Below are 15,011 nucleotides of genomic sequence, written 5' to 3'. Positions count from 1 at the left end.
TATTCAAGAAAAACCAATTTACATTTTTCAGTTCAACAAAATACAACCTTTTTTCCTTTTTCTGCCTTAAGCGAATTGATTTTTGAAATTAATTGACAAAAAATTTCCGTTTTTTTTTTTTTCGTGTTGTCTCTGTCCCCTCGTCAAAACAAACTTTGGATTTACTAATATTTTACAGACCATAGCTTATTTTCCCGCCAAAAAGAATACTGAAGGAAAATTCATCATAAAACATTAATTATTCGTTGTCTAGACGTCTATGTGGTTGTAAACACGCCATTCTTCGGAAATTGCGGATATCGAGCTTGTTGAATCGTTTTGTAGTCCCTTTAACATGTCAATCGTGACTTTAAGTAACGTCTTTCCGCTCTCCACTTTTATCGTGATTCGAATATTCGGGTCAGAGAAGAGAGCGCATTTTTTTAGACACAAAAAAAGTTTAGTTTTTCGCGTGTCTAAAATAATCTGAAATTTGTGAGTGGAAAATAATCTCTACTTTTACTAGAAAAAGATGTTCCAAAACATAAACACAAGAGTCAGAGTTCGCGAAAATTTTTGCCTGCAAATTTTTCTGCCCTCTTAAATATGCACGCTCTGATTCAAAATTGCTCTATCACAATTCGGGCAAAATACGTTGAGACTTTTCACATATCACACTATATCACTTCCCACTATTCAATATTGCATCGTATCGTACGGTCGATCGGCAAGACGAAAATATTGACACTGGGGTGGAGGGTGCCCAGTAGGATTATGCTTAGAAGTTTAACGTATATTGTTCCAGAACGTAACATGTATAAAAAATGCACCATATTGCAACAAATTTTAATTAAAAGAGAAAAATATGTGAAAAAATGAAAACAAATATTTTATCAGAATCTAATTTTGATATTTTGTTTGATAAGCGTAAGGTAGTCCTTGGAAAATATGATACCTTATGTCATAAAATACGTGTCTTTTTAAAAAAAGTAAACCGTTTATAAGAAACAAGAGGCTGAAGCTTCTAAAAAATAAGAAACTTTCAGTACTGGAAATTTTATGCTTCAAAAATTTAGAAACAAATAAAAATAAAACTCCATGAAATATTTTTTCGTAAACTATTTGTATATACGCTTGTGTAATTATAACATAGAGAGAATAGGCCAATGTCGAATTCAATCGACATATAGATATAAGTTTAAGAAAAAAAATAGGAAATTTTCAGTACTAAAATTGCCAAAAAATAAATAATAAGAAACTGTACTAGAGACTATTACTGATTTCTTTTTTAAAAAAAATACGTGTATTTAAATTCGCGCATCTTTTGTTCGCACATTTGATTTTTGCACATATGGGTTTTGCGCACATGTCAAATTTTTTTGATGCAAAACGCGAAATTGTTTTTCCGCTTAGGGTTCCGACTGCATTATCTCAGGCACAAACGCGCTCGGAAGTTGCTTGCTCCGCACCGATGTCATCTATTTTTTAAACTTTTTATAGGTGATGGTGGAGATTGTACAAACGCGTCCGCATCTTGCTCGCACTATAATAAAGCTTCATGTAGAAAGAACACGTGGTTAATGAAGAAATGTAAAAAATATTGTGATCTATGTTAAAACAATCATTATTTTCAAAAATCAATTCTAGGTAAAAAGTCGTATTTCGTTTTCCTTTTTTCGCGTATTATTTCAAAACAGAGTTTCGATCCAGGAGACTTCTTCGCAGAAAAAAATACAAAAAAGACACAAGTCATTCTTTTTTTTCCAGCAAATCGAGTTTACCAAAATTTAATTTATAAAAGGTGTCTCGAATACACTAAATGTTTTAAGAATTGCTTACAGAATGACTTATGTTAGAACTTTTAGCTTGTATCATCGAGAAAAATGACAGATATTTCCCACAAGTAACTAAATTTTTGCCCGACCTAATCTTCGCAAAATGTATTATTTTTAGACCCCGCTAAACAACAACTTAGAGTATTAAAATCAGGAAAACGGATTGATGTAAATCGTATGGTTAAACTTAACTCTATTCGACAAACTTGTAAAAAATGCTTAATTTCTGTAATCTGTACGAGTACGAGAAATTTCAAATGTTTTTCAAGTCCAAAAGTTTTTTGGCTCATTTTTTTGCGCATTTCATATGAGAACAATCTCCGTACCATTTATTTTCTATCTTCTCTTTTTTCAATAACACAAGGCGTACGAGCATCGTTACCAACTACAATATTTTTTTGCTTGTCCACAGTTGGATTAGCAAAAAAAATCCCGCTGTTCGGAAATGGGGAAAAACTTATTTCGCGTGATAGTAAATAGTCAAACAATAAAATTTTATAACAAGAATTTGCAGTAAATTTAAGGTTCTATTATTTTCCTTAATTTGATGTTTTAACAAATTTTGTTTTTTGTCTATATACATAAGAGAGGTTAGAGTAAAAAAAAACAACAATAACATTAAAAACAACAATAACAACAACAATAATAACAACAATAACAACAACAATAACAACAACAATACCAACAACAATAAGGCACAAATAACAGGAGAACTTCAAACAGTGAAGCTTATAACCTTGTACTATGAAGATTAAAAATTCATCGTACGAAGTTACAAGCTACATTGAATGAAATAAGATCATCGTGGTACCAAGAAAAGTGCGTCTTTTGAAGCCTGGACTGAGTGTTGAGGATTTGACGAGGATTTGATATTATTGCTTCTCAGTGACTAAATGATTTAAACGATTTTCATTTTTTTTCATCAGGGATGTTCGATTAACATCCCTGATCAGTAAATCACAGCATTATAATGTTTTTTTCTTGCTTACGCGCGTCCAGCATTGCTTTCTTAATATTACTGACTATTTATTTAGAATTTATTGCGAACGGTTGATGGCATTGGTTCAAATCTAAAAGTAAACGGGAAAAAATGAACAGACACTTATAGAATTGTCTTTCGTCACGTTTGGCGAAAAATTGCAATTACTTTAGAAGAGGATTTTGATCTACTCACCACATTTATCAATCATAAATGTCTGCAATTGTCATGAGGAAAATATCTAACAGTTTGTGTTCATCTAAAGAAAATAACATTAACTATTATGCTCCTTGCATTATCGTATTACATATATTCTTCAGGTAAACTTGCAGATAATGTGATTGCCAATGCTTACACCTTCAAGCGTATCTTGTTACTTTGACAAGATGGGGATTAGAAAGATGGAAGTTTGTTTTCTTGTCAAGTTACGAATACAAAACAAATCGACTCACCTGTCACGTTTTTTCAGCATCTTCTACAATAGTTTCTACGAATATGCTGTCATCCACAACAAACCCACCATCAAGGAGTGTGCTGAGGTTTAAAAACTTCGGACAACCTGCAGCAATGTTCATCTCTTTTTTCGGTTGTTGAAACGAAGATGAATTTCTGTCGGTCAGAAACGTTTCTTTTCTTGCTCTAGATGAACTCTCGTGATTCAAGATGCGAAATGTCACTCTCTTCACAAAAGGCCATTTCAACAAATCATCATACTGCGACTTCATGACAACGAAAAAGATTGATAAATGTGTACCCTTCCCAATACCATCACCGTTTAAGTACAACCTGGTGCAGAACTTATACCCAAAAGCTTCAGTGTAGGTCGGAGCGCTATGAAGTGCTGTCACACGTCCATTTCTAGACTGTGTCATTCGATACTGTAAATTATCTATTTTCCATACCTGGCGTCCATTGTAAGTTGTGTTTTCAAGAAGACAAAGTTTTAGCTCTGTATCAGCTAAAGATGAATTTAACACTGCATAATCTCGATCAATTTGTTCAATTTTATTTCTATTGCTTTCCAAGGTGTTTGCAATCCTCATTACTTCTGTGTGTTGCTGTATAACAGGGCTTTGTGAGCTTAATTTCAACAAATCTCTCTGCATACTTTCCAACTGACTTATTTTGTCATCAATTTTGTGATCGGGAGTTTTGATTTGGGCAATCCTGTTTTCAATTCTTTCTAAATGTTTTAAATGTTCAGTACTTCTCTGCAGATCTGCGACCTGTTTTTCGAGCGATTCCACATTGGCTAAGAGCGTGTTTATTTGATTGTGTAGTTCTTTTATACAATAGTTAGACGCCTGTTGGTTTCTTTGAGCAGTCATGAAATACGCTAGTGCTTGCATTGTGTGAATCTTTATAGCTTCTTCTAAATGGTTTTTCAGATTTTCAGGCTGATTGGACTATAAACAAAAAGAAACTGCTTATTAATTTTTTGTAAAGCTAGGTACAACACAGAAGACACACTGCATTCATACTTTTAACGGAACCGAATAGGCAATGGATATTGGGCCCAACAAGTTAAAGTTACGAACTTACAAGATAATTAGTCCTAGAAAGTTAAAAGCATAAAAAAATTAATTTAGAAGGTCAAAAGTTAAAATAAGTTATAACAAATGTATAGATTAGATACGATCAAAGTAATAAATACCTCATAGCAACACCCAAGTTTATGAAATGGGCAAAACTGTCCCGACACCAACCCAGAACAGGTTTTGCTATGCTCAAGTAGGTCACCAATTTTGATTTCATCTGAACAACCCAGCGGACATTCATAGGGCTTGTTTTCACAAAAAAAGTCATGCAGTTTTGCCTCACTTGCTCGACAATGTTGGAAGCAATATAAACATTGGACTTGTCGTGCTTTGCATAAATTTTGTTGATGCTGTTCCAGTTGTAGCTTTCCAACTCTCTCTCTACAGTCATCACAAATAATTGCGACAAACTCACATTTCTCTTCATGGGCCTAAAGAATGCGCAAATATAAGAGTCTGACATGTATTATCATTTGGTTACCATTCCCCCTCCTCCCCCCTTTTGGTCGACTTTTCAAAATTTTGCAAATAAGGGTTTTTTTGTAAAATGGTGGTGTTGCTCTATATTCTACTTCAAGTAACAAAGATCACATAGCTTTAACCCCTAATAATAGGGGCGTTGTTTTAAAAAATGACCCCTCAACTAATTACATAAACAATGTAACATTTTTACAGCCTTTTATTTTTCATTATCCATGATTTCAAAAATAATATAACTCACATTGATGTCAGATAAAGCACCTTTCCACTGACAACCATATTCTACATTGCTACAAGCACACACTATTTTGCTGATTTCACGTGTTATACTTCTGTCTTGAAAAAACTCATCGGATGATATAGGTTCACCATCTATTGGACATACTCCATTACTAAAAAAACAAAAATTATATAATAAATAATTCAGCACACCAAGTGGAAAAAATGCTCCAAATAAAATTACATGTATACAGTTTTAAAACTACAAGCAGGCTAACAAACCTTTAAGTCTTAGTTTTATCTGCTTTATCTACTGATTACTGACAACTCTAAATTTATTAAATTATGCCTTCAGTGGCTAAACCAATAAATAATGTTTTAAACTTGTTTATGAAAATAATAAAAATATATATAATCTGTGCTACTGTTACCAACCTAAATTTTTCAGTTGAAATAATGACTCTAAATAGAATGTAAATATATGATGATTGAAAAATATTGTTTTTATTTTTTTAAAAACTTGTGAAAAATTTCTGCTCCCTGTTACTGTAAATGTTCCTTTTATTTAAACCTTTAGAATTGCTTTCAGAAATTGCAATTGGGGTCTGCTTAGTAAAAAAAATATATATATATATATATAGGCTAAATTTATCATAAGTTTTAAAACTGGTGTCTTACCCTTCCTCTTGTTTTTTTACATAACACTTTTTGCATGCCACTTCTCCTCGCACAGTTTGGATAGGTTCTATCATAATCTCCTGACAAAATGGGCAAAAATATTTAGATGGAACCTTAGATACAGGGTTAACTTCTTTGTTACCATAATTAATGCCATGAGCATATTTCATCTTTACAGACTTTACTTCATTGCCAGATGGCCAGTTACTGAAGCCTGAAGCATTATCACGTTCCACACTTATCATTTCAGTGTCACCTCCCATCACTTGGGTTATATCCATGGCCATCTTATATTCCATTTTTTCCTTAACAAGATGTTGAGCAATCTGCCAGACCCACTAAAATTCAAAAGAATTATATTGCATTAATAAAAAGTTTGCTTGTTAGGTGCAAATGACTTTCTTGCAAGTTTTCCCAAAAATTATCAAAAAATATGTTTTGCAGGCCACTCTTAGGGCCATTAACCACAAAGGATTTTTGTTGTTCACAAAATATTATTCAAGATATTTATATCTCTATAGGTTGCACCAAAAGTGACTGAAATGTTTGTATTGTAGTTACATTCTCTGAAAGAGACACACAGGATGTTTCCAAGACATAAACAATTTCCTGAAACTTAGTTCACAGTTACCAACTGATATGCTTAAACAAAGTGCCGGGTGTGTAGCATATTAACACTAGTAATTTATAATTTATGTGGTTAACCTTGTTATTTAAAAGAAAAAAAGAAAAAAAAAAGAAAGGAAAAGACTATATACAAAGACATTTCTAGTGTTTAAACTTCCCTGGGCTACAGAGATCATTTTAATTTCTACCCAACTAGGACAACGGACCTTAATAAGCAATAGACACCATGGTTCTTTCAGATGTGAGTTGAGTGCTTTAATAACTGAGCTATCAATCCTCCAGATTATAATTTTTTGAGCACTAAAGGGAATGGGTTGCTCAGGTAATGGAGCATTTTCTTCACGTCGAAGAGATTATTATTTTAAGACTGTTGTCTAGAAATTTTGGCCAAACCTTGGAGAATTTTATAATTTAAACTGCAACGCAGATAGTCAAGCTCCTAAATATTTGTGGTGTAGCTTTTATATCTGATGCTCCAAGAAATCTCATTCTTTAAAAAAACATATCTGCATTGCATTTATTTATTTTTTAATTATATTATTTTTTAATAATTTTTCTATATGTATTTTAAACCTGCTTTATGGGAGCTTTGTAGTCCCTCCTGAAAACCATTGACACAGTTTTATCCCAAAGAATTAACCACTACTAAAATATCAGCTAGCAGCCAGAATGATCGACTGAAAAAAACACATTAAAGGCTTTGTTGTTAAATGAGAGACTTTATTAGTGGTTTGGAACTAGCTAGACAGTCAGGGAAATCCTCTTAATTAAACTGTATAGCTTAATTTGGAGATCTCCTAAATAAGCTGTATTATACAGCTTGATTAGGTGCTAAATTAGGAGGTAGAAAAAGGTTTTCCTCAATTTCGCGAAAAATGTAATTTTTTAGCAGAATCACCGCTGCAGCTCTTCCATCGTCAGTTTGACCACTACACTATAAAAAAAGAATGGTACTTCCAGCACCTGGGCTTAAAAGATATGGAATAGAAACAATGGTTCATTGTAGCGAACAATGGTGCAGTGTAAACTTTAAATTTAGTGGATCTCCGGGGTGCTATGAAAAAACTAAGGTATTGGAGATGTTTATATGCACGTAAATATTGGATTTACTCAGTTAGATAGATGCTAAAATTCAGTTAAATATGTGTTTTTGACGATCAAGGTTTTGTACATCTTAACTAAGCTGTAAAACGCCTAATTAGACTGTATCATACATCCTAATTAAGCTGACATCCTGACTGCTTGAGCTAGCTAGCACCAGCCATATTTTTTATGGCATGCAGATTTTTAACCATGGTAGCCAGGTTATCTGTGATAAAGAATGTGTATGTAATGTAAAAAAAATTAGCAAAGGCGCTATTCTCGTGGTAATCCCTTACATGTTTCCGTTTTTTGAACATGTGACTTTGTGGTTATCATATGTTCGGTTTTTTGTTAATAATCCAATAACATTGGTGATATTGGTGTTAAGTTGTAGATACTAGCTAAATTGCGAGATCGTCAGTTGATTACTACTGAAATTGAATCTATCAGCTAACAAAATATCAAAACCTGCGTCCAGAATTAAAAAAACTAACCTTTTCACAATTTCCACGATTTGCTTTTTGCTCAAATTTTTTAGGTATACAGCTTTTATATGTAAACATGGCGGCTCAGGGAATTTCTAATAAAACAACGTATAACAATAGGGAATTTCCCTTTCGACTCTTTCCAGTATCGCAAATCCGAAACAAACTTTCTTGTTTATTCCCGAGTTTCATATAGCGCATACTCTTGGCACCATTAGCGAAGCAATTGGGGCAAAATTATTAAAAGATAAGAAAAGAGTAATAGGGGTAGCGGAATCCTCCACCAAGTTCTCTCAACAACTACGCGGGGTAATAAAGCTAAAACCTAAGAAAAGAAACTGAGATTTTTCCTTTTAAGGCCACTCCTTTTTACTCACGCCATACATCAAGCCATTTATAAACTCACCCAAGCATGAGCCCAGCAGAAACGTGGTAGGCTTATACTGAGCCTATCAAATTTGGTTGTGAGACGAAACCATAGTTACGTCGTATTTTAAAGCCCTTAAATTGCCGACATTGGAGTTCCAAGCATTTTTTTCTAGTTTCCTTCCAATGTCGGGAGCACTGTTCGAATATTGACACGCGAACATTGCTAAAGTGCAACAAACACAGGAATTGGCGAGAACCCGATAATTTTTCAAGCATCTTTAACGATATTATTTTAGGCCCAAGTTTTCGATGCAGAAAAAACATCGGATCTGGGGATGAAACCTTGAATTTATTACCGCCATAGTAGAATTATTTTCTGGAATTCATTTAATTCAGGGGCGGCGCCACTATGGGGGTTGGGGCGACCCCTGGATCAGCTGTTCCTTGGTTGGGGCGACCCCTGGATCGGCAACTCGCTTCGCTCGTGGATTGTCACTAAAATCTCAAAATCTACCACTATGCCTAAGCCCCCCGCCCCCCCCCCATTTTGGAAATTGTGGCGCCTCCCCGTGATTACCCTTTACTCTCTTCTAATGTGTGGCTTCGTCTGTTATTCATCATTCCGTGACTGTTGACAAAAGTGATTCAAAACTATAAAAGAGATTGAAAGAGTTGTCGGGAAAAAAAACTTATAAAATAATAGGGAAAAATACAACGACTCATATATTGAAAAACAACGAAAATAGATTAAAGAAGTGGAATGTAAAAGATCCGTGCATATCGACTTTTCCTTTTTACAATATTCATTAAATATTTATTAATGAATAGCTAATTTATGCAAACAAAATTCTTTTATCTCCCTTCAAGCACATAATAAATACATTACAACTTTCCCCATACATAATACTTGTGACAACGCATGCTCGGCAACCGTAGTATGAGAACAATTAAAATTTAAAAATTTATTGTTTATGAGAAAAAAGTTCATTCATTTGCTAGGGAAGTTCCCAATGTTTCAAATTTATTTTCCCTATTGTTGTCGTTTGTATTTTTCCCTTTTTTACTTACTAGTTGCAGGGGAAAAATGTCTGTTATCAATTTGATTTCCCCGGAAAGACAAATTTCACAACATGTAATGTTGACCTCACACCACGCAATTCTATTAGTTTTTCCCCCGGAAAATGTGTCAGCAATGTCTCTAAGAACTCTGCTGCTATAAAACGCACCCAGCGTTCATCCCACGAGAAGAATTGTCGCAAACATCAGCTAATTCAGTTGATTCTTTTTAGATTCTTCTTACTTCTGACGTTACTGAGAAAGAAATACAGCGATTCTATTAGAACATCAAAATTTATCGCAAAAAGTTCAATAAATTTTTAAAGAAGTTCACGGCATAATGTTCTTAAACAGGGTTTGTTCAAAAAAATTCGTTAAGCTTTTCGTAGTATTCGAAACTCATATTATTGCTGCTTCTTTTACTCTACTAACGTAACTAATGAGACGTGTCCGTACATAATGGCGGATTTCGGATTGCGCAATTTTGCTTCACTTGACATGGGAACTCTCTATTGGCAGCTTTAAAGTTCTAAGGCACGCATATAGGATGCACTTCATATCTGCAATCATGGTCAATTTATCATTCAAAATGATAGCATATGCACGAAAAATGATAAAATTTACTGTTTTTTTATCAATGATAATTAATCACGATTGCAAAGGTTGATTAGTGTGCTTTACCCAGCAAAAGCCGTTTGCATTTCATTGAAACAGCAATTATTATTAAAAACATATGTTCAACTTTGTGATCGGTGAAAAGGGAAATAGAATATGACATTTTTTGTTGTATAAACTATTCTTTTCAATGATTATTTCAGCCTGAATAAGGCACCTGTCTCAACTTTTATATATACTTTTATACATATATACTTAACATCATTAATTCATGCTCAAAACTCTTAGTCTGAGTAAAAAGAATAAATGGACAGCATTTACCTTTACCTTCAAGGATACCGCGTTGTCACTCGGTAGGTTCTAATATGCCGTTAAAAATTTACATCAAGTGTTCCATTTAAAATTTCCCTACGATGACATCCTAAATCCATTATAATCCATTGTTTATCATTACATTAACTTATATACCGCTGGGGGTCTCGTTTATTCAAACAACAATTTTTTTATAATGGGACAATTTTTTTCAATTCACAATTTTAACACGGGACGACACAAATTTAAAAGGTCAAGTCACCCTGGGGACAAGTATGGCGAGTCAAATTCACAAAATAACTGGTATTTCCCTAGGAGCACTGTTTATTTGTCACTAATCCGTGTACATTATGCGTTGCTAAGTTACAACAAAAAGAATAATTCTATAAATCTGTTTGTTCATCCTAGCTACGTTTCCAATATCAAATCTCTATATCAAGAAAGCCGTATTCTGTCTGTCTGCCCAATCGTCGTGCTACGGAAGCACGAAATATTCGATATGTATAGAACTGATTTTTTTACGGACTACCAACTAGTCCGTTATACTAGTTACAAAAATTAAAAATAGTGACCTGGTTAACAAAAAGTGACACAAACTTTTACTAAAACAATCAACTGTTTTTTTTTGTTTAATATTTGCTAATTGTATTTGCTTAGGCTAAATGTTGCTTAAATACTTTGACGTTTCAGACTAAATTTTAATAAACTGAAAAAAAATAACGCTGTAAGATGACAAATTCAAACAATCCAGAACCCCAACTGACTGTAAATTAACTACGGTATTACACCATGGAGGTATAAAAGAACATACATGGTAACACACGCTATACTTTACAAAAGAATTTACATTGGAAATAGTTTAATGTTGTATATCTTCATACGGTTCGTCCAAACCTATTTTCACGTAGATAAATGGCTCCTCATACGGTAATTTCACCTTTCTTCCAGTTCCAATTCGGCTCCTTTTACCGATCGGTGTTAAATCGGAAGAAAACGAATCGATTTCCATTCTTTCTGGAAGTTCTATTATAAAAGTAACTCTTTTCACAAAAGGCGGCAGAAACTGATCAAAATTCCAAGGGAGACGCTTCAGGTATATATAGAATTTCTCCGATACAATCGTGGCTTCTACTGCTAACAGATAGCCATCACCAAAGTTAAATGGTGGAAAATACACTGTGTAGGCTTCTCCATTTTTCTTAATTGGAAATCTCACCCATATTTCATGATTTTGCTTTAAAAGACACATATTCCTCCAGCTACTACTGATACGTTCCATTTTTCTAGTGCAGTGAAAAAGAACATAATTTTAGAAAAGACTTAGGGAAGGATTGGAGCACACTTAATTTTCTTGATGTGTAGACTAAGTGTTTAAGATGCTTTTTTAATCCAATCCCCAGATCTTCTGTTTCGTTTAGCCTTTTGATATGCGTGTCAGTCATATATCAGAAAACGAAAAAGAAGATCTGGGAACAAGATTGATGAATTTAAATCACAAAACGATACTGTTTCTCTAAATAGTCACGTGTGTAAAATCTTTTTAAAAAAATACTTTAGCAATACAAAGCTTCTTCGGAAGAATCGAGGGAAAAGAACTTTTTTTCTTTATTCACTCCTTTTTTTCCTTCACTATTTTATCTTGCCTATATTGCCTACTTAAATAATTTCGAAATTCAATTCTAAACCATATATACCTCTTTAGCTTTCCTCGCCACCAGTCAGTTTCTTTAACTCAGGCTCAAGAAAGCGGTGATACTTGTATTCTTTGGCAGCAAATTCATCCTTTAACTCTGTGTGATAAGAAGTCCCGTTCGACAAGTAAAAAACATTTTTGGAGCACATGTATTTTTTTTTTGAGGGGGAAAGTGAGGTTGGCCATTTATAATTCCACATATTTCCCCAAAACTTTTTATGAAATTTAAATGACACAATTTTATTGTGTTTGTAAACCCCCTTTTTTCTCCACTTAAGAAAGTTGATACAAAAAACAAGAAAAAATTAACTGTCGTAAAGTAATTCCCAGGTGTGTTTGTGAATCACCCAATTATGCTCTTGTTTGAGCGTTGGTGATTTAAAAGATAAAACCGAAGAATTTTATAGTGCACTATGAACACACATCAAAGGCAGAGCAAAACGTATACTTCCGTGAAAGTTTTAAAAAGGGAATATAAAAAATAATGCAAATTAAGATGCCGAGAAGTTAAGATAACGATAGAAGATGAAGTACTCAGTTAGACGCCTTTTGTGAAGAGAGTTACATAATTTATTTCATGTAACTCTCTTCACAAAAGGCAACTACATGAGTAGCAATGAGTAGCAATACGACGTGCTTGGTTGTAAAATGTACAGCAAGGAGGTAGTGACCATTCTATTGTTTTTACTGTTTTTTTTTAAACTTAAACACGAGAACGGTAACATTATTCAATTAACGTAGGTTTAATCAAGTAATCTTGCTCCCCCTCTTAGTGCAACATCCTCGTCCTCAGGGTTTGTTGCCTGATGTCAAAGCCGCTAGCCATTACTTCTTAGTCGCTGGTTCATGTCAAAAGGCAAGAACCCCTGGGGAGGACGTCGTTGGTGCAACGAAGCCAAAGATAGCGCTCTACCGTGTTCTAAATCTTTGGGTTGTCAAGATCTTTTATATTTTTATAGTTTTTTATATAAAATATATATTGCAAACTTCATTAGCACACTCGCAAAAGACAGCGTTTCTTAGAGGGCGGTTTTATACTTTAATATTAGAAGAGAAGTTTATCGGAGGGCGGCGATGATACATCATTTCAACCTCCTCCCCAGGGGCTTTTGCCTTTTTGACATCAAGGCCGGCTTGTTCGGCCGTCAAGTAAGCGCTGGCTTTTTTACATAGCCAACAATTGAAGGTTCTCAGATCATCTCGAAATTCCCTTAAGTTTCAGAACAATAAGTTTCAATTCTCGCCCTAGATCTCTTTCAGATAAAAAAAGTTTATTTGAAAGAGCTTTGGGGACTAAAATGATAAGTTTCAACTTTAATTTTAACCTCGTCCCCGGAGCTCTTTTTCACTTTTCGATTTTGAGATGGCGTTGAATGTCTCGTATCAAAAAAAAGAAATAGAGCTCTGGTGACAAGGTTGCACTGAGATTGCACCATGAGCAGTTGTTGTCAAGACGATAACTGTGAAACACTGAATTAATTAAATAAATGAAAAATCTATAAATTATTGAATATATATTAAATTGATAAATTGACGGAATTCCATTTGAAAAGGCTTATATACTAAGGGGAATTTTTGAAGTTAAGAAACACATGGGTATGTTATACCTTGCGTTAGTTCCATAACGTCACAACTTCGTCAATATTTTCCCGCATTTTACCGGATCAAGGGGTTGTAAGTCATTACTCGAACTGAAAAACGGGAATTTCAATTTCACTGACGAAATTTAGCTCAGCACTAAGTTGTTTGTTTTTTCAATTTTAAACTTTGCTCTTTTTTAATAAAAATACCCCTTTTTTGTAGTGTTGCCAAAGTACAAATCTAAGCACTAAAAGTTTACCATCCCAACACAATTTGCTTATTAAAATAAAACTTACATAGACACTAGACACACAGAGTCAAACTAGTGATCCTACCCCTGGACTAAATTATCCTCTTAAAACGTGGACTAAGGAGGAAACGTGTACACAAAATCTGCTAAAGATAATTCAGTTACATATTTTCTTACTTATGTACATACACTTTACAAACTGTATTTACTATAATCATTTTTCTAGTAGAAAGGTCAGTCAGTTGAGGATTAATCAAAGTACCCTTTAGGAGATAGTTCTCTTTCTGTTTATTTTAACGCAATATAAACCGTCATCACCAAGATTGCACATGCTTTTAAAAACTCTCGCTAAATAGAACTATGTATTTCAGAGTGTTGAAACAGTGAACTCTGGAGTTTTCCTTTATGGTGATACAGACAAAAATGTTAAAACGGTATTCTTTAGTCTGATTCCTGATACGGCTCTTCGATTGTTATTTCGGCGAACATGTATTCTGGAAATTCAAGGTCAGTTTTGTACGTATCTGCTCCAATTCTGTTTTTTCCTTTCTTCATTTCACAAGAAAATGATCCAAAAACTAACGAGCTTCGTCCTGGAACAATGGCTCGAAAAGTAACTCTCTTTACAAAAGGATTATCAACGCTCGTGGTTTGATTCATAAGCCTCAAATAGACTGAAACTTTCTCGATTTTAACTTTAACTTCTACCGCAAGAATGTACCCATCAATTACAAATGGCGGTAAGAATCTTTGAATTCTTTGAAAATCTTTCAGAGATATCTGTACTACAACTATATTCTCTTTCGGGAAAAAAATCATTTTATACGTTTTTTAGGAAAACTACATATAGAAAAAAGTTACCGATTTATATTCACCTCTCCAAAGTCTGAAGTGTTTAGTTTTTACGGCTTGTTTTGTTTAAAATATCCACGGGACGAGGGGGGGATTTCCCAAATACTACTTTTCTAATAAGGAAGACATGTCCGAAGTTTAATAAAATAAAAAGCTAAAAATTAAACCTTTGAGCCGCTAAACTTTCGAGGTTTAGCTCGAAGAGCTCTGGGGACGGGTGTTATTTACTTTATGTGACTATGTGGGAACATCTGTCAATGAATAAAAAGAAAATTCAGTTAATTTGTCATATAATTGTTATAATTAAAGCACCCCCCCCCCCCTCACCCCTCTAGGACCCAAGAAGAACTCACCAAACATATACTGAATTCGACTAGGAA

The 15,011-nt window shown here is 34.0% G+C and overlaps 2 protein-coding genes across 2 annotated transcripts; both read right to left on the bottom strand.

The window, feature by feature from the left end:
* Window positions 1-3,241: 3,241 nt before the first annotated feature.
* LOC130641213 (TNF receptor-associated factor 3-like) lies at window positions 3,242-8,725 on the bottom strand. The gene is made up of 5 exons (XM_057447921.1): window positions 7,913-8,725; window positions 5,709-6,046; window positions 5,053-5,203; window positions 4,448-4,762; window positions 3,242-4,199 (listed from the first exon to the last, which is right to left on the bottom strand). Exons 1-5 carry the CDS (start codon window positions 7,979-7,981, stop codon window positions 3,249-3,251), a joined length of 1,824 nt encoding a protein of 607 aa, XP_057303904.1. The 5' UTR covers window positions 7,982-8,725; the 3' UTR covers window positions 3,242-3,248.
* Window positions 8,726-10,561: 1,836 nt separating this feature from the next.
* Window positions 10,562-12,402, bottom strand: LOC130641216 (uncharacterized). The gene is made up of 2 exons (XM_057447928.1): window positions 11,950-12,402; window positions 10,562-11,538 (listed from the first exon to the last, which is right to left on the bottom strand). The coding sequence occupies exon 2, from the start codon at window positions 11,532-11,534 to the stop codon at window positions 11,115-11,117; it is 420 nt and encodes a 139-aa protein (XP_057303911.1). The 5' UTR covers window positions 11,535-11,538; window positions 11,950-12,402; the 3' UTR covers window positions 10,562-11,114.
* Window positions 12,403-15,011: the final 2,609 nt, after the last annotated feature.

This window comes from Hydractinia symbiolongicarpus, chromosome 4, assembly GCF_029227915.1.
Source record: "Hydractinia symbiolongicarpus strain clone_291-10 chromosome 4, HSymV2.1, whole genome shotgun sequence".
Classification (NCBI taxonomy): Eukaryota; Metazoa; Cnidaria; class Hydrozoa; order Anthoathecata; family Hydractiniidae; genus Hydractinia; species Hydractinia symbiolongicarpus.
The sequence above is the reverse complement of the archived record's forward strand: the minus strand, read 5'-3'. Positions and strand labels throughout refer to the sequence as shown.

What these genes read in the sequence shown, in the direction of transcription:
- LOC130641216 (XM_057447928.1), bottom strand. Translation starts at nt 11,534, where the DNA reads ATGGAACGTATCAGTAGTAGCTGGAGGAATATGTGTCTTTTAAAGCAA.
- LOC130641213 (XM_057447921.1), bottom strand. Translation starts at nt 7,981, where the DNA reads ATGTTTACATATAAAAGCTGTATACCTAAAAAATTTGAGCAAAAAGCA. An exon ending in GTAAAAAAACAAGAGGAAGG is followed by an intron (nt 5,204 to 5,708) that starts GTAAGACACCAG and finishes TTGTTTTTTTAG; the next exon opens with TAATGGAGTATGTCCAATAG. An exon ending in GTGCTTTATCTGACATCAAT is followed by an intron (nt 4,763 to 5,052) that starts GTGAGTTATATT and finishes CGCATTCTTTAG; the next exon opens with GCCCATGAAGAGAAATGTGA.